The sequence below is a fragment of the Harpia harpyja genome, chromosome Z (assembly GCF_026419915.1).
Source record: "Harpia harpyja isolate bHarHar1 chromosome Z, bHarHar1 primary haplotype, whole genome shotgun sequence".
NCBI classification, from domain to species: Eukaryota; Metazoa; Chordata; class Aves; order Accipitriformes; family Accipitridae; genus Harpia; species Harpia harpyja.
In genome coordinates, this window is record NC_068969.1 from 89,349,052 (window position 1) to 89,373,072 (window position 24,021).

Consider the following 24,021-nt stretch of genomic DNA (forward strand, 5'->3'; position numbering starts at 1 on the left):
CGAATGTGAGTGAAATGAAAGGTACATGGTGAATAGGGAAAGGGTTAAACTAAATGCCTGAATCTCAGGTTTCTGCTTGCTTAATACATATTACAAGTGAATTACTTCAATTACTGTGACAAATGAGTAAAAGAAACATTTAAAGAATAATGCATCAACATTTACAAGTTATCAGTAATTTTTCCCTTGTAAGCAGGCAATGGCATAGCAATCAGCACAAAAACACCCCAAACAAAACAATCATTGCTACTATCTGACAGAACCAAGGCAGAACTGTGTAAGACAGAGGTTTAACAGATTCCATATCTATAATTATACAAGCCTACTCCTGTATCTGACAGTATTGAAGAGTTATTGATTTGATTCCATACAAAATAACCTCAATTCCTTAAAATGTTTTCGCATCTCCAGAAATTTTGCTTCCATTCTGCTGCAACACCTTAGATCTGCCAACTGCTGAGATTAGGCGAGAAAGCTTTTGGCTTAGAATGCCTTCATCAGGTCATTGTACCACCTGGTTTAAATAAACTGTATTTTTGCATAACCCCCCCAACTTCCCTCACACTAGTATTTCACATGCCTTACCACATAATAGAAAAATGTTATCTTAAAAACAGAACTTGATAGAATGAAAATAATACTTACAGGAGCACTGTCATGTTCCACAGAGAAATTGCACACAATCCACGTTTCAGGATCATTTTCACTGAATGCTGGTATCTTCCTGATGGCAGACAAATACAGCACATCCCTTTGAGAAGCTGGCCACACCCTCTGCAGAGAAACACATGAATATAAACTTTTCCAGTTTTGCAAATTAAGTACTTGCTATGCTTAAAGGAAAAAACAAGCAAGGCAAACCAGGTCAGTCATGTTATTTAAGTAAAAGTTTCTTCAAGTTAGTAATTTCATTTTCAAAACTGAAACAGAACATAGTGGTTGTTCAGATGCATATCAGGTTATATGGCTATGCCTCATTTTAAAAAATTTAAGGCAAAAGTTTAAGGCCTTTGAAATGCAGAAAGCCAAGCTGCAATGACTTTTTCAGTAGACAAACAGGAAGATGCAGTTCCCCTCCTGTTCCCTCAACCTCAGCTTTATCTTTTAGTTAATACTTGTAAGCTACAAACAGAACTAGGGGTTAAGTATAAACAGATGCATCTACAGTTACTTATGTCTCCAGAGAGAGAGAGGAATATTTAAAACAAATATTATTTCAAAAAGCTACTACTTCAGTAAGACAGATATGGTAAACTGGTATTATCTAAGAGAAAGTTTCAGAAGCAAAATGTCTGATAAAATAAGAACATACACAAAAGCCATTTTCCTGACACTCAAAAGCTAGACATTTTTCCCCTACTGCCACAACACTACACAGTTTACACAACTGTCTTACTCAAAATCACAAGTCCTCTGTTACAGAAGTTTTAAGGTAACTGCATTACTGGTAAAATCGTCAAAGAAAATATTTGGTTTGAGTATACTAATGCTTGGAATCATTCAAGATTAAAGATGAATCTGTACACTTCATTCCCATTTTTTTTGAACCTTTAAGTTAGTTGTTGGGTTATAATTAAAGTAAACGTTTTAGTAAATTTACACTAGAACTGGTTGGGGGGGACATAATGAAGTTACAAAAACAAATGTTATACCAGCAATTATCCCACCTCATAATGCAAATGAGTATGTCAACTAATTGTGGTCAACAATAGCTTGAATTATTGCAACAACATACGATACAGTGGATAGGTTTCTTCCTTGTAGTCAGCGTTGATTTATTGCTTCCATTTGCTTTAGATGACTCTGGCCTTGCTGGCAGTGATATACTTAGAGATTTAAAAACAGTCCTCATTTGTTATTACAAGCTCTATCAGACACATGCACAACCAATTATGCTATCAAGACAAGTTTGAAAAATTGACAAAGTTGTAGTTTAATAGAGAACTTGTTCTGAAATGTTGTTCTGAACAGTATTTTACGTTTTTAAGCCATTAAAATACTCAGAATAAGATTAGAACACATGCCCCAGACTGTCTGAGTAAGGTATGCATACAGCTGGAGTGTTATTACCTTATGTGTCTGGTAAATGATGATTGCATTATCAGCTAAATTTTCCACAACATGGAAATTTTCAATTGTTGCTAAAAGAGGCGGAAAAAAAAAATCCATCAGTAAACAAGCACAGATATTAGGCCAATGTTATAAACAATCTGTTTGCTAATAAACATGCAAAGCTTAAGAACCAATTCCTTACTTTCCCAGTCATTACGAACATCAACATTCCAGAAGTAGTGGCAAACTTCATGCCCTGTTACCCCTTTAACAGCATGGGTTGCTTTCAAAGGATCTAGAACTATGCCATTCTCTTCCACCTCTCTTCTGTATACCTACAGCCAAATACAAAGAAATGTAGAACAGAAATTGTCAAAACTATTCATGTTTTAATTGTTTAAAATTTCAACAGTTTTTTAAAAAAAACACTTACCCAGAAGACTAACACATGAATCATTTGCCATGTCAGTGTTCTCTGGTAACTACCAATGCAGATATTATTACATGACAATTCACATTAAAATACCAATATTTGAAGAATCCCTACTCCAAAAATAATTAAGCTACCTTATTTATCACTATGCATAAGGATTCACATGAGCACAGTAGAGCAGTCAACACAGTAACTTGCTACTGTATAACATTTTTGTACATCGAATTTACACATCATTTTGATACCAAGTTTTAAGTAGGAGAGAATGAGAAAGGAATCTGCAAAGACAAAGCTATTGCAAGAGTTACAGGGGATTTTGTATGAATTAACATATTAGAAGCCACAGCTCTTATGGACTCCAGTCCTAACTTAAAACAATGCTATTTTAACAGCATAACTTGCTGAGTCATAGTATTCCCAGAGAATCATAGAATCATTTAAGTTGGAAAAGACCCTTAAGATCGAGTCCAACCATAAACCTAACACTGCCAAGTCCACCAGACTGAAAGTACCTCTCCTCACAGCATATCATCTTGTATCAATCAAACAAAACCCCAAACGTTTACCTTCATTTCTCCTTCTTCTACCACTAGCTGCCAATTGGCATCTCCTCCTACATCTTGCAAGGAATATGTCATGTGGTTTTGTACCATCTCTTCCACCTTGAAAGGAAAAAAAAAAAAAATACACATTAACTCATTCCTTCCATCTTCTTGGGCAGAGACTGTGCAGTATTGGAAGTCACAAGTCAATACTTCAAATCCTGTGCAGGGCCTGACTTTGGACAACAGAGCTTTCTATTACAGGGTAAGAACAAGCAGATACTTCTGGCTTTCAGAAACAAAAGCCAAAATCTTGATTCAACTTCCAACTTCATTCTTTATGAGTACTTCCTATCCTTTCTTTGCACCTTTGAATGGTCAAAGCTCACTGTTTCTACCCAGGACAGTTTTATTTCAGCATATAGGAACTTACTTCAGGTATCTCTAAATAGAATTACAATGCACTGTAAGATATTCACTGAAGAGCATTTAAAAAGCTGAACAAAGGTGGGGATGCCAGGGAGTAAAACAGACAAGCTCTAAAAGGTGAGTGCATATCAAAAATCATATTGGAAGAGTAGTGAAGGAAATGGTCATGAGCAAAGCATGCCTATTCTGTTTCACTAGCATCTTTGCACAGCTAGAAAAAGAACAGAAATGTTTACATTCAAATAAAGTCATGATAATACAGAGACTCTACTATTACAAAATATTAATTTAAAAATTATTTAGCTAGAAAGTCATGTGCTTTTCTTAAAGGCCAAATATTTGATACATTTTTATCAAGCTATGGGAATACCTCATTTTTTAATTCCATATAAAGTGCATGAAAATGGGTATTGGGACAGAAAATGGATTTTTTTTAAGATCTACAACTTTATTCTGTTTTTTTGGTTCCCCACCCCTTTCCAAATGCCACTCTCCCCCAAATAAAAACAGAAGCAAAAATATAAGGTCTCCATTGCTGCGTAATGTTTAGAAGTACTGGAAACACTTCAATAACTTTTTTCCACCCAAAAGGTAGGTGACTACTAAACTTGTCACAGCAAGTCCACATGATTGACACTGTTTTCCTGAATTACTAGAAATACCTTTTTTTTTCAAAAGGAAAAGCACAAGCAAAGGTTAGTTAATTGACCAACACAAAGATTAGTCTATAAAGTGCACAATCACAAGATTATTAGCCTGAACCCAGAAGTGGTTTTGTACAACTTACAAAATATGAAGCCTAGTGTGCATATAAAATAACATATAAAATATATTTGAGCAAGTAGTACAACAAATAGGAAGCAAAATTAAAGGATATTTAATGATCTCTTTCTGATATAGAATTGAAAGATGTTATTTACTTTTAATTTAAAGCAGTAATTTTGTTTGCACTATGTTCTCCACGGGCAATACGCTTAAGACCAGGAAGAAAAAATGTAATTGAATAAAGTAAAAATCCTCAAGGTACAAAATCAAAATAAAATCCATTGGATAGAAATTCTACTTATCTTATTTTAACTATAGACTTCTCTACAGAAGGAAAAGTTATCAGTCCAGTTTGGGGGATTTTCTTTGGGTTTTATTTTTGAGTTATAATGAACTAAAAACACCCACAAGATTTGTGTTTCTGCTTTTAGACAGGCCATCCTTTCCTGCCAGTTACTAGCAGGTTCCCTACAAAAGATTCTTCTATTTATTTTTTTTTTCCCAGTCAAACAATGACAGTACAATCCAAACCAGTTAAGAATGCGGGCTATTTAAATATTTAGTTTACTAGTTCTAGGTCACACTTCTTTCAGAAAGGAATCCTTGCCATGCTCCCAACATCTACCTGCAACACCTTCACGTCCCTATGTCTCCTCTCCCCTAGTTCCTAATCTATTAAGGAGAAAGCTAGCTTTTATATGCATGTTTTGTCTTTTGCTGCTTTATGCTAAATGCAGAGGGATGAGGGGAATAGCAAGGAAAGAAGAGAAAGAGGCAACCTAACAGTTACTTTCTTCTGCTTCACCAAGGAATTGCAGTACTGACCACTGCCTTGTGCATACTACCTGTACAAACTGTATGTAAACCACGCACTGGTTGCTATCTGTTAACCTGCACCTATTTCAGAGGCACAGAATCAAGATTCACAGCTTCTTTCCCACTAGAGACGCCACGCTATTACCTCTGAGTTCCTGGCAGGCTACAGGAATGGTCTGCAAAAATACTTGTAACCTGAATGTCATGCAGCCTTGGCCTGAACATTAAGTGGGAAATTATTCACTTTAAAGGCCCTCAGAACATCTCAATCTATTTTAAAATCTGATAGTCCTTTAAAAGAAGGTGGTCTGCAAAACATTTACAGCATTTTAAGCCCACAGCCTCCCACTCAACTGGCAGAGAAAAATCAATGCCTTTCTAGAGGCACACTAAAGAACCAGCTCCCATCAGAATACATGTTTATACTTCTCAATCTTAAAAACAAGGCTGCAAGTTTCTACTTGACCTTTTACTGATACCACAATTCCCTTCATAGGAATGAAGTCTGGAAACAAGTCACATTTATTCAGAATCAAGGTATTAGCTTGCCTTTCCAAAAGCCAAATCCTCAGCCTGGGGATAGAAGCCAATTTCATATTAATAAGGTCCAGAACAGGTTGCCACCAAAAGAAGGTGTGCTGCTTTTCTCCTCATGCTCTCAGTTGTCTTTCACCTGCTTGTTCAGTAGTGATGAAACTCCAGAGCAGGTGGACTGACTTGTTGATCTGGCAAAAATCTGTTCTAGGGAAAATATTTGGTGGGTGTGCAAGGAGAGTAGTTTCCTATAACGTAAGAAGACCATCCTTCCTGCAGTGAGTCCATTAACTTGAAACTGTATTTGAAGGCACTCAGTAGCAACTTGTACATAGTATAATCCACACAGCAGCTAAAAAGAGCGACAGCTTGACTCCAGTCCATTTGCTCCTGATCCTTAACCTCAATTTGCATTATTGTGATAAAGACCTGGTTCACCTCAGATTTGTTTTTAAATGGTTCCTTTTTCAGCCACACTAGTGCTCTGATACTCAGGTTTATCATATGAAGGTACAAATATTATCACAGGCATAAAAGAGGTGAAAACGAGGAGGCCTGCATATTTTAGCAACTATGAGTTTCCCTTACCTTGAACTGCCCATGTACCCATAGCCTGACAGACAACAAATTCCTACCTTTGGAATCAAATTTGCTTTCTGTTACTTGATTTCCCCCCTTCTCCCAAACAAAAACAAGCTTGAAAAACTAACTTGACTACTGGAGTACCAGTAGATAAGCCTATTGGTGTTGTGCAATGACCTGCATACTTTCTCCCTTGTGGTAAGTTCAAATTTCAGAAATTAACTGCCTGCAAAAGGTCAAGGCAAGTGTTGGGATTTCAGTCCAATAAGAAACATCTGAAGTGTTAGGGTCCTACTCATAAAGCTAGTAGTAAGGTCTGCAGGTAGTACAATTCCAGGCTCTGTTAATCAAAAGAAAATCCATTTGAAAAAGCAGGTTGTTTGCAGCATTAGCTAGTAATTTAAAAAAAACTCCAGAATAACAGAACCCAGAAGGAAGCTCCATATTCACAATCACACAGGGACCACAGCAGAAGGAAACTAATGGCGTGAATGCCATGTCTGAACAACTTTTTTTGAAACTAAAGAGCAAACACATGAACCCACCTTCTAATTCTACTCTGAACTATGATCTTCAGAGCAAGCACCTAAAGTAATTTTGTACACTACTGGAATAGGTCACTATGACTACATTGACATATTCAGGATGTCAGACATTTTCTGAACGATAAGTGAATATATTGAAACTCTTCAGTAAAAATTCTCATACCCACAATCTTGTTTGTCAACATACTTTATGACTTTTCAGCAATAAAACTAGTTGTAGAGGTAAAAAATGGTAATAGTGAACCTTAACATTTAGCATCTTAATGTCATTACGAAAACAAAAATCAAACCTTTGATTTAAAAGCAAGAAAAACTATTCAATTTGAAGCAAAGACCATCTCCACCCCCACAAAACAGGTGTTATTCTACTTTTATTATAATCAGAAATGCGAAATTTTCAAATTGTAAGCATTTTTATTAAAGCTATTGAATTAAGTCCAACAGTTTCACAAGATTTGGGCCTCTGCACAAGTGATATGCATGCAAGCTGGATGTAAAAAGACAACCATTTAGTACAGGAATAGAGAACTCCTTTGTTTGTCTCAATGTACTAGTTTAAAGCAAGCAGTGATTTATGTAACAAAAAACCCAGGTTCTAGAGAAGAGGATGAAATACAGCAGAGATACACAACCCCCACTCTACACATTAATACAGTACCTGGGCGCTGAATCTGTGAACATCATCAGAGGCACTGACTAGATCAATGGAAGACATGGAGGAAGAGCGACTATAGGGCTACCAGAGACAGACAAAGAAAAAACCAAGTAATCAGAACAAAGGCACAACAGAGCATTCATTACCAACTTGCAAGCACAAGATAATGAAGAAAAGGAAAACAAAAGCACCATAAGCAGCAAGCACAGCAGCGAATGCACCTATTATGTATTATGCTCCCAGTGTAGCCCTGAGAGGAGCATAGTGTTTCCAGTAACACTAAAATAACTCAACTGATACAAGTGACTGGATTTTTAAATTTTTTTTTATAAAATCAATTAAATTAATTTTGGTGAAGGTATCTTAAAAACACTGAGGTTAGCAAGTTGGGATTTTTCCTTTACTACTTAACTGACAAGCTTGATACAGGTCAAGGGTATTCTAAATAGATACGCAAATCAGTATTTTTTGAGCCAAGAAGGAAACAGTCCTTCTCCAATTCCGGCTACTTCATTTGAAAATGAGTAAACCATTGAAAGTTACTAGAAACACCTAAAAAAAAAATCTCACCTACCCATACAAAATATTATATAGGAATATCATAGGTCAGCCTATTGTTTAGAGGAGATCATGAGAAATATCTTACCTTTTGGACAAACCGATGAGTCCCCACAGCAGAATATGCATCTCCAGAAGGTACGGATGTTGGCCAGTGTAATCTAACCTTTTCACTTTGGGACTGCAACAAAATATGTTTAACTATTAGTAGTCAGCGGCTACTGGGTGGAACAGAGTGAGTCATCCTCAATCTACATAGTGGTTACAACAACTAACGCTGTCCATGACAGGCAGGAAGCTGTCATCCTCCTGGAACGTTCAGTAAGCAAAGACTGAATTTGTCCATACTTCAATATGTATTTCTGAGTTAAGGACAACAGATCGGCAGCATTAAGGATTGTCCTGGTTTTGGCTGGGATAGAGTTAATTTTCTTCTTAGTAGCTAGTACAGTGTGTTTTGGATTTAGTGTGAGAATAATGTTGATAACACACTGATGTTTTAGTTGTTGCTAAGTAGCACTTATCCTAAGTTAAGGATTTTTCAGTTTTCCATGCTCTGCCAGCAAGCAAGTGTACAAGAAGCTTGGAGGCAGCATGACCAGGACAGCTGACTCAAACTAGCCAAAGGGATATTCCATACCATGTGACATCATGCTCAGTATATGAACTGGGGGAAGTTGGCCAGGAGGGGGAGTTCGCTGCTTGGGCATCAGTCAAGCAGGTGGTGAGCAATTGAATTGTGCATCACTTGTCTTTTCTTGGGTTTTATTTATATTTTTGAATAACAATAACAATAATAACAACAATAACAATAATAATAATTTATTGTCAGTATTGTATTTTATTTTATTTTAGTTATTAAACTGTTTTTATCTCAACCCCCATGTTTGGGAGGGGGGAGGAGCAAGCAAGCAGCTGTGTGGTGCTTAGTTGCTGGCTGAGGTTAAACCATGACAAGGATCCATATAGTAGTACAACAGTCACTCAAAACTTTTACTCTCCACTAAGAGACCCCAACATAGGTAAACTCTGTTGGGTACTATATGGCCACTAGAAAGTCTTCTAATTCTTAACGTAGTCATTGTATTCACTATATTCATAAGCCTAAACACTTTTAAGACAAAGGATGCACCACTTTGTTATTCCCTCTTATTTTATACACTGCTATACGTTCTCATATTCTATATATTTCCTCACATGCATCTTGTCCCTTTTTGATCCTTGTCACTGAAGTGTATTCAAGAAATGAGTTAGAGAAATAGCCAGAGGCTACAGAAATTTTAAATAAAAACAAACACCAGCAGAACTACATCTTTCCTATTTCACATACTGGTAGAGTCAAAAGAAACTAGAGCAATACTTAGGTTTTGAGAGATAGCTGCAGTGTTTGATATTCCTATTTGCACAGGACATCAGCTATATACAAAGGTAAGTTTTATACAGGACACTTATTTAGGAATTAGAAACTGGAGACAATCAATCAGTTTAACACTTATACTATCCTTTTCTGTATAAGCTGTGAAGTCAGTTTCTCAAATTTAGTGTTAAGCACCCAACATTTAACTTTAGATATTTTATTCTGACACTGATAAGAGGAATTCACTTAATATTTTTAGAGCTTCAGGAGATGCACCCCAGGACTGAGTTTAAGTCACAGAAGTCTCCCATGAAGTGCCCATTATTAAGACATTTTTCAAGTATCAATACCTGTTCTTCCATTTTATCCTGTCTATCAAGAGCAGCTTCAACAGCATCAAAGAATTCTTCTTCATTAATCAGACTGTTAGGACCTTCCTAGAGCATAAGAAACAAAACTAGTTCAAAATTTTGGAGACATGAGAGTTCCACTTCAGTTTAATATTAGAAATATGTATTTATATATTATGCATATAACTGATGGAAGCAAATGTCTTCTATAGAACTCACATTTTTTCACCAATATTCTTAGATTACAATTCCTCTGAAAACCCTACCTGTTAAAGGAAATCACTCCCTCTAACTACAATTTAGGGATATTTGTATAAAGAAAAAAACAGGAAACTGAGTAACAGTGTCAATACACTGACATCAGATGTAGGTTTTAATTAACATACACCTTAAAAGTGTTTACAGTGTGTCAGTAAAGCACACTGACATAATTGTGTAGACTCCTTCCAAGTATTCCAGTGCCTTAGGGCAGATTTCAGATACGTGCTCAAAACTTAACAAGAGAAGACAAAATTATGGGAATCTCTATTGAAAATTCTTGGAAAGAACAGTTTAACACTGTTCTAACAGCAGGTAGAGTTGAGTCAACTATTAAAAACTTGAGTCTACTAAGTAAAATAGTAATTTCAGAAATTAGATTTACTGCTTTTACTGTATTGTAAAACAAGCTGGTCCAGCCAATTTCAAAAAACTACAACAGGGATAGCTGGGAGAAGCAGCTGGGTTCATAACCAGGTAGACAAAGTCCAACTTCATATCCATCTTTTTCTTTTATAGTGTATGCCTCAGTCACAATGAAGAACCTAAGCTCAAGTATCTTTTAAATATTTCAACGTATTAGTACTGTTTCTCAGGCTATGGTTTGTAAGTAGAAATGTGTTTGTTTAATGTACATGAAAGGGTCAAGTTCTTCAAAAATTATGCAAACTGCATTATAGACACATTAGCTTACATTATTCTTCACAAGGTGGTTTAAGCATCTTAGACCTTGACTAAATACCTCAACTGAGAAGGAAGCTGCTGAAATATGCAACTTAACAGATGAAAGGAACCTAAAATCACTGTATTTGTCGACATGAAATTTCAAGTGGCAGTGACAAGTTAAAAATCAATTCAAGTTAAACTTCAGATTCTAGGACTGCCTCTGCAGTGAGGGTTTTCGTATTTGCTTTACATATCTACACAGGTAAACCATTAGAACAGGAAAGTAGAAAACCATTGCATAAAAGCAATTTCAAATGTGCAAGAAAAATAATCAAAAACCAGCAGAAATATCTGTAAGCACAATGCTTTAGACAAAAGCAGAACATGGAAGCCTGAGGTGAAGACAGACTGCCATTCTCAAAACATTAAGGACTGACATTCTTCATACAGTTTCATTTTCCAAGGTGGAAGAATAAAAGGGGCATGAACACACTTGCAGAAGCCAAAGACCTTGATTTACACACACCCCTTTCCCCACTTTGAGGAACAAACTAATCTTTAAAAGTCATAGTGTTTTTAAAAGTTTCAGAAGCAGAATTTGTACCTCATAGTCCGGCCCTCCAAAGTGGGACTTTTTCTTCAGTTCTGTCACAGCATTTTTGTATGCTTCTTCAATTCTTCTCCTTTTCTCTATCTCCTGTAAAATTATATGATCGTTTGATGCAGTAAGAATGAATTGACTGATAACAGTCAACATGCCAATAAATGGAATAACCAGTGTAGTTTTTTCCAAGTAACAATTGCAATTTTTGAAAGTAATTGGAGAGTCCTGAAGATGCATAAAGCATGACTTGAGTATAAGTCATTGAGAGAAAGCATAGAAGTTTTACCAGAACACTTCAAATGAAAAAAAAAAAAACCAAAACAAAACTGCAAAACAACTCCTCCCACTCGCCCCAAATCACCACACTTTCTGTACTTCAATCTGCAAATTAGTGATAATTCACATGTGTCAAAAGACAACTCTCCAAATCTGCCAGCTTCTCTTGGCAACAACATTAAGTAAGGCAGAAATTGGGAAACTGTTTGACTGCACAGCAGAAAATTACTGGTGTATTAAACCTCTGTAAAATTTAAGGAGACATTTAAGTTACAATTGTCAAAGGTGAACAAAATAAGCTACCTAAACATGTTAATCCTAAGGTAAATTTTAATGTTCAGAAGATAAGTTTGCTCATTAACAACAATTAGTACAACCAAAGGAAACAAGAAGAGAAAAATGTTGCTGTAGTCGAGACAACATAAAAACCATCATCACAAGGATTTTGTTGCAAATAAAACAATGGACCAAATACTAGAGATTAAAACCTTCCCTTGTTTATCCATTTTAAGAAAAGTCTATTTTAAAATACATTCAAGAAGCTCATACTGAAAAATATACTCCACTGGAAAAATAAAAAGTCAAGCTCAAGATCTTAACAGCTAAGAAGAAAAGGTTGAAAGCAAAGCTGTAACTACAATTACCTTTAGATAATACATGTTTTTGTATTAATTTTATTCTGGCCATCTGCCTGTTTTGGTAGCAGAAAGAAAACTAAATATAGAATTCTAAAATTACAATCATTAAGTGCATTATATCAGTCTCCTTAAAAATTAAAACATGTTTTTATAATAATTTCTTGTTTTCAAAGGTTTAGAAATAGTTCTCTGAAAATGTATTTAAGAGCAAAAAACACCCCAGGGAGAAAGGAAAGGGAAATAAGAAGTGAGAAACAACAGAGGAGATGCCAAGGCCAGAAGAGGAGCAGCAGCAGCTCCAGGGCAGAGAACAAATCCACACTGCAGCCCATGGAGGACCACATGCCAGAGCAGAGGACCATTTCCTGAAGGAACTGTGTCCCCTGAAGGACCCACACTGCAGCAGATTTTTCCCAGAGGACTGCCACCCATGGAGAAGACCTGTGCTGGAACAGGGAAAAAGTGTGACGAGGAAGGAGTGGTAGAGATTGAGTGTTTTGGACTCACTGCAACCCCCCCATTCCTCACCGCACACTGCTTGGGCCTAGCAAGCAGTGGGTAGAGGGGCCTACAGTGAGGGAGTGAAGTTGAGCTTGGGCTATGGGGGGAAAGCTGTTTTAGTGTTTGGTTTTTTGTTTCCCATTAACTTGATCTATTTTAAATCAGCAACAAATTGATTTTCCCCAAGTCAAGAACATTCTGCCATGACAAGAACCTGTAAGTAATCTCCCTGTCTTTCTCTTGACCCATGAGCTTTCTCATCCTATTTTTTCCCCTAATCCTGCTGGATGGGTGGTGAGCAGCTGGGTGGGCATTTGGCTATTAGCCAAGGCTAGTCCACCACAATTCTGCATTATTTAATTCAATAAAAATATCCTCTTCCAAAAGGCTAGCAATTAGAGGAATACATATAAAAAGTAATTATTTTATAAAAGTACCACGAGTGTGCTGTAAACCCCAGAAAATTTCATTGACAAATGTGACTTTTTAAAAAAGTTGCAAGTCTACCAAAGCAGAGCAACTTAAAACCTCCAAGGTTTTAGAAGCTTTTGCTATTTTAATTTCTGGAAAAACAAGTCCAAATAAGCTTGCGACCTTCCTTTAAAATGCATTTACTCATGCTGTATGAGGTATCAGTCACATGAGACCCAAAGTGAAATTTAGGTTTGAACTTGTTAACCACTTGCAGCTGAAAACAAGTGCTTTAAAATTAGTCCAAAAAAGAAGGAAAAAATGACAAATAACTAATCTAAATGAATTGACATTCTGTATTAACATATTGTTCTGTAGTAACATATACTAACCTAGGGACAAGAAAAATTCACTTTGTCCGTGCTCTAAGCCAAGTCTGATCAACAAGAGTGAACTGTGTTTGCTCAGCCTGGAGAAGAGAAGGCTTTTGTGAGGGGACCTAGTAGTAACCTTCCAATACCTCCAAGAAAGTCATAAAGAAACTAATCCAGACTCTTCAGAGCAGTCTATAGTTGAAGCATGAAAAATAATAGGCAGATACTAGAATAAGAGTTACTCCAACTGGATATAAGGAGAAACTTTTCTACTATAGCAACAGTTGCGCAGCACAACAGGCTGCCCAGAAAAGCTGTGCAGTCTCTGGCCTTGGAGACCTGAAACCAGACTTGATAAAGACCTGAGCAACCCTGCCTGATCTCAAACTGTCCTTCCTTTAAGCAGGAGGTTGGAAAGAGAGAGACCTCTTGAGGTCTCTAGTCCAAACTGAATTACCCTATGATCCTATGAACAAGCTTCAAATCTTGGATCTACAGTAAGTCCTCTAACTACTTTGATGAAGCAGTAACAAATTAAATGTTGCAGAAGTCGCAATACAGTTAGACAGGGCCAGGGCTTTGACATATGGACAAAGATGACCCAGGAGACAGGGGCAAGGATTCAAACACAGATATATTTTGTCTGAATGCATTCATTCTTTGAATCGTGTACCACTAAAACATATGGAGTAAGTTTTGATGTGTGATATGCACCACAGGGAAACACATTAAATAAAAAACAAGAGACAACAGCTAAAGGACTGCATAGGACATCAGTCAGTGATGGCAGGATTCTAGAAATCAAAGCCTGAAGTACAACCTAGCCATGCCTCCAGCACATCTCATGAGAAAAGACATTGCTCCTTTCGAGTCGCTATAGTGGTTGAGTAGGCTTAGCATGAACTATCACTGCCATTAGAATAACAGATATTCTAATACCATACACCTAAAAAATTTAACCGATTAGTATAAAATATGATTTAATCTCTTCAATCTCCTAAAGGAAAGTGAAATAATGGTATCTTAAAGAGACATTTGAAGTTAGAACTGGTTGTTCTCCTCAGTATTGTCACCATCTCTTACCACAATTAAAACATTTCAGAGATTTGCACATCATTTTGCAAGCATGGATAATTAGGTCTCTTTTAGAAGGCTGTAAGCAATATACTTGCTGCTCTGGAACACTGTCAGGTTCTCTACAGATATAAAAAATATAGGACTACTATCTGAACAAGGGCTGGGAAGACAAAGACTATGATGAATAATGTTACTGTATCACCAATCAGGATGAGGCTTTAATGTTTTATAGGAGTAATAATGAAAGAATCTAAAATTAATAAATGCTGTACATAAAAATAAAAGCAATTCCTGGAATAAAAAAAGTTAACAGCTCATTTGAAATTTCAATTTCATGCTAAAGAAACTCCACCCCCCCCCCAACAAAAGTAAAGGAAAATGATCTTACCTTATCTAGCCTTTTTTGCCAGCTTTCTTCACGTTTTACCATGAGTTCAATACAATGAGAGAGTGTAGCAAGGATTCCAGCAGTGGTTGCCTTGAAAGTTATAGCTTCTCCTTTAAAGTCTATGCCGTTAATTCCTTTGGGTGTCACATGAGGAAACACTAAAAACAAACATGAATCATTCACTGATAGCTGCCTTTCACTCAAACAAGTATTTTACATGTATGCTTTATATTACAACTGTTTGAAGAAAACAGGCTAGAAAGTTAATTTAAAAATAAAAATCAAAAGTGCTAATAATTTTCAGCTATCCACAGGATAAGGAAAGAGATTCAAAAGGAGGAACACATCCCTTCAGCTTCATCTTGCTATACTGTATTTCAAGTCTGCTTGTAATGGTGTATTAATCTGCAAATCATGTGGGTGGAGGGAGTGGTAATACTTTGTAACAATAGCAGTTTGACAGCTTGAAGTGCGGCCTAATTAACACAGAGCAACCTTAAAACATATCTGATACAGCATTAAGAAAGGAACAATTTCAAAACGCAATCAAACCCAAAATGTAACATTCAAGGTTACTTTAAGCAGGTAATTATAGATTTAAAAACCTCAAAGTAAGAAGGTATGATATAAGATAAAAGTATCACATGTGTTGAATTATCCAAGAACTGTGGGTTTTGCAGTTCCAACAACTACTTCGTGCTGTCAACCAAGCCATCTGTTGCTAAGGCTATTTAAACAAGTCATTTAAAATGTGTGACAAAAAAAGTATCTATTATATGTCAAACTCGTATGTAGGTTGACATAATAACAAATCAAACACTACACATTAATGTCAGAAAATATTAGAAAGCAGAAGTAACACTCATGTTGAAGCTGACAGAGCCCATCAAGTTAAAGTAACTCCTGCTATGCCATGGGGCAAGCTAATGACTTATCACCTAGCTGGATATCACTTTTTCCCCCCAATCTGTCAGTTTGTCAACATGCCACTGTTATGGTTTAAAAAGTACAAATAAATATTTGTGTAAGTTTAACCAGTATCTGTCTGCAAGGGCAAAGCAGAGCTTTCAAGCAGTTCAGTTCTTGTAGGGAAGAGAAATGCAGTTGCTGTTCTCTAATGGTAGAGCACAGTATCTACACTTCTGGAACAGAAAGCAGTCATCACATGATCTCAAGCAATGGATTAAGTCTCTAGAGTTTTTATACACCCTCCTCTCAGAAGGAATCAAACTATTTTTCAAATAGATGATCACAGGCTACACACTAATTCAAATATCCCAATAAGCATACATACTATGGTAGAATACAGCTTATTTTTTGTTTCATGTTAATGAAAAATACTCCCTAAAAGGTAAAGATGATGGGGGCTGGACAAAAAGAAAAGAGAAAGAAAAATCTTTTTCAGAAACAATAATGAGCAGAGCAACTCTCCCTCCCCCTAACAGCTGCAGAGGGAACACGGAGGAGGCTGAGACTGAAAGTGGTATAAGCTGGCAAGGAGGCAATGCAGTGGATTCACTGAGAATAATGAAAATTACACAAGAGCTTCACCCATACTAATTCATAACTGAAAAACACAGTTTATACTAATAATCTGTCCTGTTGTATTCATGTGCAGGCTTACCAGCACAGCTATTACACTTACAGATGTGATTTTTCTCTCTTAATTATGCAACATGCTAGACATGCTGAAGAAACTATCATTGGCTACAACACTATAAAATAATTTCAGAAATCTCTATATTAGATTGTAAGGGAGATACATCAATGCAGCCTCATTGCCTGGAAAAAAAGCCAGCTTTTATTCCTGGATATCTTTAGGTCTCAGCTACAGCTCATTAGTACTTCCATACAGTTTCAGTCATCATATATTCTAAGTCATTCTTTAATGACTAGTCTCAAAGTAGCAGTGATACATGCAGAGCTTGCAGTTTTAAAGTAAGTGTCCATAGTTCCTCTTAGCCATTACCCTTCCAGGCAAACCCAAACTTGTTGCAAAAAGATGCAACACGTGTTTCTTTGAAGATATGGTCACTCAAGAGATTCCTTACAACAGATGGGAGTATTCTGATTCATTCCTAATCATAGGTGACATTTGCCTTCCTGGAACATGTCAGAAGATGGTATCAAGCCTCGTCTCAATAACAGTTGAGCTTCAGCACATCAGAAGTATTTGTCAGGGGATTTTTTTATTTGGAGACCCTGAACATCTTTCCTATTCTTTTCTTATGCCTTTTTTCATGTCAGCTACAGACTAAGCATTTCAAAATGAAATCTGGCATCAGGAGATCTGTATGGTTCAAAGTAAAGGCTAATAGGAAAGTGTTCTTAACCACTGCAACTGCTCTTCTATTCTAGCTGGGTGATCAAACTGCATGTAGCCAACTGAAAAAAGCAGCAGGATGATTTTTCTCCTACTTCAATTTCAACATCTTCCAAGTGTTTCCTTTTTAATTATCCTGTCTTTTAAGCATTTCGCTTTATTTCTGATTTGTTTTCTCTTGTCTTTCATATAAAGGATTCTTCATATCATGCTTTAGCCTTCAATAGCTCTTTAGCTCTTCTCTCCTACACATCTGCATCTGTTAGGATAGGTCAAGTTTTCCCTTCTTGTTCCTAAGATTCTGTTTGTAACACTTTCTCAGATGTCCCAAACATCATGTGTTTGATCAATCCAGTTCCTAGTGAAACAGAAAATTATTCTAATACTATTGCTGTTGATCTTCTGTGAATAGCAGTAGGATCAAGATGATTGGTTTTCCTTTAAGAACAACCCCATTATTCAGCAATATGTTGGTGAATATCTTCCATTCAAAGCAAAAAAATCCAGCATAAATCCCACTGTGTTTTACATCAAATTTCTCTCATTCAGCCTCTGTACATTTCCATCTTTATAGTTCCACTACAAAACCACCTTCCATCTTCAAAGAGGTTCCTTAAGTAGGTTTCCCCTGCTCTTCCTACTCTTACATAATTTAAATCCAAATACACTAATTTTCCTGAGGGGATGGATGGGAACACTCCCTTATCAAGATTCTACATTCTTAGAATGTAAGATCCTAATGGGTAAATATGCATCAGCCAGACTCCCTGTTGGTGTTTTATACAAATGATCATTGTTTCAGTTACCAGATTTTTTTAATTGGAAAGTGAGCAAAAAATTTAAATACCTTCATAGTACTCTTTCTAGCTCTTCACTCAAAGATCCTAGACAACACGGAAAAGAAAAAGGCTCCCTATCCAAAATGTCTTCATAGTAAACAAATCTCTATAGTCACATTAACTTTCTCCTTCCACCCAGGGAAGGTGCAGAAGGGAACAAATTTCAAAAGACAAGGTGATTATGGTCCTTTAAGTCAGTCTTAAATCTAACAATTTGAGCATTAGATCAGTGCACTAGTGGTTTGAACAGTAAGCTCAAACACTCCTTCTTACCAGAGTAGGCTAAATAAGAGGTTGAACCCATGCTTCTCACTTGCTGGAGCACTGACTGCAGAACAGCTCCAGAATAAATGGGCAACCACTTCTCAGCTACAGTTAAAAAGATTGTTCTAGCCCTTCCAGGACTGGATAGAGATTTCAAGAAGTAAACCTGAAATTTGAGAAACCAAAGAATCTTAACAGCTGCTCTGAGGCTAAGCTTTAGAAAAGGGTGAATTGAAGACATATCTTTCATTATCAGTTAGTCTGAGTAGTTTTCTGCCCAATACATGGGCATGTCTGTCTAAACCTAAGACATCTACTTCCCCCACTGCATCACTTATGACTTATGATTCCACTTTAGGGCAGAGACTCTAATTTTTCATTTCTAATCAAGCTTTGCAGCACTCAGCTATTGAATATTTAATGAATTTAGCCCTTAGAAATCAAACTGACACACGTAAAAACTAAAATGGAGATGAACCTTTCCATAGAAATAATTGACAGAAAGTAGATTTAATGGAGTCAAGAATCATAACAACTGGAATTAGAAGTGCTGCAAAAATCAAGGGGTTGCAGAAATTATTTTCTGTAGTGAGCTATAGTAAGTGAGTTTATATACAGATACCCATAATACATAGCAATTTCTTAGCAAGTAAGTTCCCAAAGACTTAATACAGAACTTTTTACAAGAGGAATATCAGTATCAAATTGCTGTTAAACAGGTGATGAAAAAAAAGAAGTCACTTACTTTGCATTTAAATATTCAAAGATGACCAGATGTACTAAAAATACAGACCTTCCTAATGACATTCCCCATATCATATGTGTATATATAGCAGATACAACAGAAAAATGCAGATATGAATAAATGTTCTAAAGGTAAATTAAGCTGAAACTCCTACATAATCCTACAAAAATTAAGTTTGACAAAGACACCTCTTTCAAAATGAATCATACAGTAAAATTAAATTCTCACTTCACTTTTTTTAAAGAAGGCCTTTTCAGTTTTCTGGTATTTGTTCTGACTTAACAGTCCTCAAAAAATGTACACAATAGGGTTAGTGGAACTGTGCACCAGCTTACAGGTGAGTGTTGCAAACTTGCTGATCTTTGCTGATAAGAGGCAAGAAAGATTTATTCAAAACTTCAGAGTGATATGCTACTTAACCTCTGAAATCAGCATTAGGATTAATCCTCAAGTAGAGAAAACACTTCATATAACTGAAAAAAATCTACTCATTTGATGAATTCTGAAAGTATCCTGAAAGCTCCTTCCATTTCCTTTCCTCTTTCCTCATAACAGTTTTCGCTATACTCTATAAAGAGCACCTAAATACAGCAAGGAAAGATGTAACACGGGGACAACAGCCATTTAAAAAGAAAACAGAAGACACAGAAAAGACTTATTTTGCCCATATGTTTTCCAGGTTCTTGATGAAAGTGTTCACATTTTTAAAAACACTTTTGATGAGTACTGTGGGAAATTCCATCAGATTTGAAACCGCAAGTAGTGCAACTTCGAAGTTTCGCGAATCAAAATCTAAGAAATACCTTAGGACTAACTGAATTGTCTACATCTAGGGAATGTAAACACTAAAATATTTCAGTCAGGAAACAAGAGAAGGTCTAAGAAGAATGCAAATATATTTTAAACGCATACACAACTTCTGCCAGGCCAGAAGTATGAGATTTCTAGAACAGCAAGACTTGCATGAGTTCTTCACATTTACTGCATGGATGCAGTGAGTGCAATAACCAGACCATTTAAGGCAAGAATAAAAATCAGAATTCTGTTCATCATAGCAATGGAAAATACAGCAAAAACAGTGCTAAAATAACCATGAGTGAGAATCAGTAACAGTGTTGCCTTAACTATTATGCAGCCGTAGAACTTGGAAAAACCATACTGGGACATACCTAACTGGAAAAGCATTGTGCTCCACCACACTCCTGTTGAAGCAGGTAACACTTGCAAGAAAAAACTGCAATTACCTATTACAAATCTCAGTTCCCATTGTCTGAATGATGCAGCTGTTAACAGAATTTTGTAATGAAAATGGCTTTGGACACAGAATAGGAAATTCCAGCTTGACAAGCTTGCATCAATACTTGTGTGAATTAAGAATACCTCAGAATCATGAAAAGCAGCTAATGAATGATAACATGAATAAGAACTTCCTGTCACATACATTTAAATAACTGTTCTTGCCATCTTCTTAGAAAAGAGCATAAATATCCATCCTGTATCAGGCTTATCATCATACCATTCATATGAATTTTCAGTGAAAAAGTTGGGACACTTACATTTTTCCTTACTGCTGTTACTGTTATGTAAAAAATCCCCATCAGAACGCATTGTAGGGAAATCATCTTCATCATCTTCCACCACTAAATTTGAGAAAGAGTGTGTTATGGGAGTGAGAAAGCTTTTCCAATTCTTTAGTGTGCAAGAAAGGATTAAGAGCATCTTCACAGCTAAGCAGCATTTAAGATTTTTTTCCTATAAAAACAGTCATGAACCACCCCCACCACCACCCCTTTTTTTTTTTGACCACTATCAACATTACTGTCAGAAACCATTAGGAGACTAACATTAGCTCAGTGTTGAAGCTTAGCACTCGATTCTATGGTAAGAACAACATTATTCTGGTGTTACAACTGGATAAGCAGGGAGCCACAATTCAGCAACTATCTACTCTTCTACACTAGAAAGTTTGCATAGAAGTGGAATTGTACTGGTTTACTGTTTTCTTACTACCAAAAGTTTCAGGCTGCCAGAACAAACTCAGGGATGAATATAAATGCATGGATACAAGAACAAGCTGTGCTATGAGAAGAGCTATTCAGATATGTGTAGACATCCACACCCAAGTCTGCTAGGGCCTCCAGTGTGCACTTAGTGCCAGCCAATACATCTTAGGAGCATTCATTACAGCAGCACCTTTGCCTTTTTAAAATAAAGTATTGTTTCTAACAAAACTAATATCCTATTGGCTTTTCAAAATAACAGGTAAGAGACATGGCAATAAACTAACTTGAATTCATCTTATGAGGGTAAACAATTATTGTTCTATAACATCGAATGCTTAAAAAAGCATTTCTTTGCTACAGTTGACAGCTACAGGTTAATATTAAAATTAAGCAGATTTTTATGGGAATCCAACTTCTAAAGTGAAAATAGTTAACACTGTTTAGGCAGAAATATCTATGATTGATCCCTATACTAAAGAGTAAATTTAAGATACATTATTTTATTTATACGGCATCAAGTGCTATAGTAACTATTTTGAGGGTTACTACTGCATAAAAAGCTACATTCTACAGACATAATAGTTTTCAGTTACAATTTTACCTTTATCCCTCTCCAGTTCATCTTTGGAAACTGCATCTGCACAGGCATCAAAGTACTTCTGTAAAGTATCGACTTGTCTACACAAGATGTCTCTAAAGGTTTCCATTTCTGCAAGCTTCTCACGTAAGCTATGACCCTTCTGAAAATACAAGAGAAAAAAGCCTGAAACACTTCTACAAACTCAGGAATAGTTCAATGCATAAATAAAAGCTGGATTTCTGCAGCTATGAAGAACAAATTCCAGTACACTAAGGACATTTTATATATCAGCAGCTATGAAATACTGTTAGTGTTAGAAGAAGGTAAGACACTGTATACAAGTGTTCCTTACTCATTTTGTCCACTGGTCTCAATTTTTCGTCTTGACTGCATCTGCTACTTCAGATCATTCAAAGGCTTATTAAAAATGCAATCTTGCATGCTACCAACTTTATGCCTCTTTGCCTGAAAACAGTCAGCTCTAGTTTAAGATATTTGTTCCAATCCTTACTCCCTTTTCTTGTGTTGCTCCTCTTCCCAGAAGTACAGCCCACCCAAGTTCATATGCTAAATATTTATATGCATAAGACAAAGAAAGCCATCATCTGTCTATCAGTATTAATCAAATTTATTAAGTCACAGAATCAGCATTCATTTTTAGAGGCCCTGATATTCTGAGGAGTAAACTAGGAAAGGTTAATAAATGCTCCTGCAGGCTTGATTTTCTTGCCATTGGAAGATGACACCACAGTTTAAAAGGGACAACTGCACAGAGGCATGAAAGAGGTTCCTGTATGCTCTATTCATCGTATGATAAATTTCTAATACTTATAATAAACCAAATATATTGTATTTTTTCTACAGTTGTGTGAATAAGTCTTCACATAAGATATTTCTTTTCCAGTTGCAAGTGTTATTTACACACTAATACTAAGAAAATGTTATTCACTAACCTTGAACGAAGAGGTGGATGTCGCAGAGTATCCACTTGCTCCAGAAACAAGAGACACCATGGAGCCATGGCGTCGTAAACTTGACTCTGATCCATAGCCAGATTCAGTCTAAAAAACAAACCACACACAAAACTAGAGTGCTGAGGCTTTTAATAAAAAAGAAATCATGAAAGCAAGATTAATGTCATTTCCTCTGAAACCAGTCCATTTGTTTTCTTGTCAGGAAGCAGCAGGGGCTTAACTCAAATTGCGCCTGCATATTTAAGATGTTGATGCAGCATCTGTAAAGTTACTATGAATCTATTTTTTGTTATCATAATGATCTGTAAAAAATTATTTATCTATTAGTTATCTATTACCTATTATGTGCCCCCAAATGAACAAGGCAACATATATTTAAGGGTTCAAAGAAGGGACAATGTTCCATTATTTTGGTTTATGTAATCCCTGCGAAGCAATTTTCACACAGCATTCAAAAACCTGTAGTACTCCACAATTAATCAGGGGATTAACATGGTTCAGTCAATCCTTCCAATCATTCAAACAGTGCCATTTTATTTTTAAAAGCAACAAAACAGAGATCATAGAAAAGCAGACAATTACTGCTATCAAGTTTTTTTTTCGCTTGTTCCAGGCTTCATTAGCAAAATTCTTAATACTAGACTGAAATTATTTTTTACAAAGAACAAAAGTCTACATAAAACAAGGTGAGATAATAAAAGCAAGGGGGAGAAGACAACAATAGTAACTAATTAAATACTGAAAAAAAGGAAGAAAAACACTTCTTGATTAAAATAACATTAAAAAGATCTAGAAGTTTTACCATTTCCCTCACAAATCAAACATAAGCAGATACTGAGGAACTGGAAGAAAAATATTTCCCTGCAGCTTAACGTAAATGGCCTGTGCATGGCAAAGGAGAAGAAAAAACCCTGAAAGAGAATGTAAGAAATAAACAGATGGTTCAGAGTAATATTAAAAATACTGTTAATAGATAAGTTTGATCAAGTAGACAGTGACAACATTGTGAAGGACTTTTGACAGAAATAAGAAATTCTAGAGTAGCATAGAAATTCAGATGGGGCAGGGAGAACAGGAGACAAAAATGATATAGAACAAACAAGAAGCAATGATGAAGTTCTAGCTGTTGTACTTTTTATGGAAAAATTGGAAACTGCATAGCCTTTGGGAAGGCAGGAGAGTGCTCATAAATTAAGATGCAAATGAACTGAAAGAGCATAAAAAGCAATGAGAAAGGACAAAGTTGTTTAAAGTGTTGGTTAAAACAGGAGGATTTGGACAATACTGCAATGTGTGGGACAAAGTATGTATGTTTGGGTTACAAAAGAGCAGTGGCAGAGAAATGCAGTTTTAGAGAAATGAAGGTATGACTGAAGAAAAATATGAGTCCCGGATTTGTCAACACAATTCCCGAATGAACATGACTGAATGAGATTATCCAGCAAAATCAAGCAAGGAGCCAAGAGTCAATTTCTGTTTGGC

The 24,021-nt window shown here is 36.2% G+C and overlaps 1 protein-coding gene across 3 annotated transcripts in view; it reads right to left on the bottom strand.

Annotated features, from left to right (window-relative positions):
- The window catches only part of CERT1 (ceramide transporter 1), a 70,516-nt gene that overhangs the window by 5,887 nt on the left and 40,608 nt on the right, over nucleotides 1–24,021 (bottom strand). For 2 of the 3 annotated variants that reach the window (XM_052777674.1, XM_052777676.1), the window contains 12 exons: nucleotides 22,519–22,626; nucleotides 21,587–21,725; nucleotides 20,539–20,622; nucleotides 14,812–14,969; nucleotides 11,147–11,239; nucleotides 9,619–9,705; nucleotides 8,000–8,092; nucleotides 7,357–7,434; nucleotides 3,052–3,147; nucleotides 2,255–2,387; nucleotides 2,071–2,141; nucleotides 646–774 (listed from right to left, as the gene is read on the bottom strand). In XM_052777674.1, the coding sequence (XP_052633634.1) occupies nucleotides 646–774; nucleotides 2,071–2,141; nucleotides 2,255–2,387; nucleotides 3,052–3,147; nucleotides 7,357–7,434; nucleotides 8,000–8,092; nucleotides 9,619–9,705; nucleotides 11,147–11,239; nucleotides 14,812–14,969; nucleotides 20,539–20,622; nucleotides 21,587–21,725; nucleotides 22,519–22,626 (1,269 nt within the window). The remainder of the gene's footprint in view (nucleotides 1–645; nucleotides 775–2,070; nucleotides 2,142–2,254; nucleotides 2,388–3,051; nucleotides 3,148–7,356; nucleotides 7,435–7,999; nucleotides 8,093–9,618; nucleotides 9,706–11,146; nucleotides 11,240–14,811; nucleotides 14,970–20,538; nucleotides 20,623–21,586; nucleotides 21,726–22,518; nucleotides 22,627–24,021) is intronic. The other variant, XM_052777675.1, reaches the window with a different exon arrangement.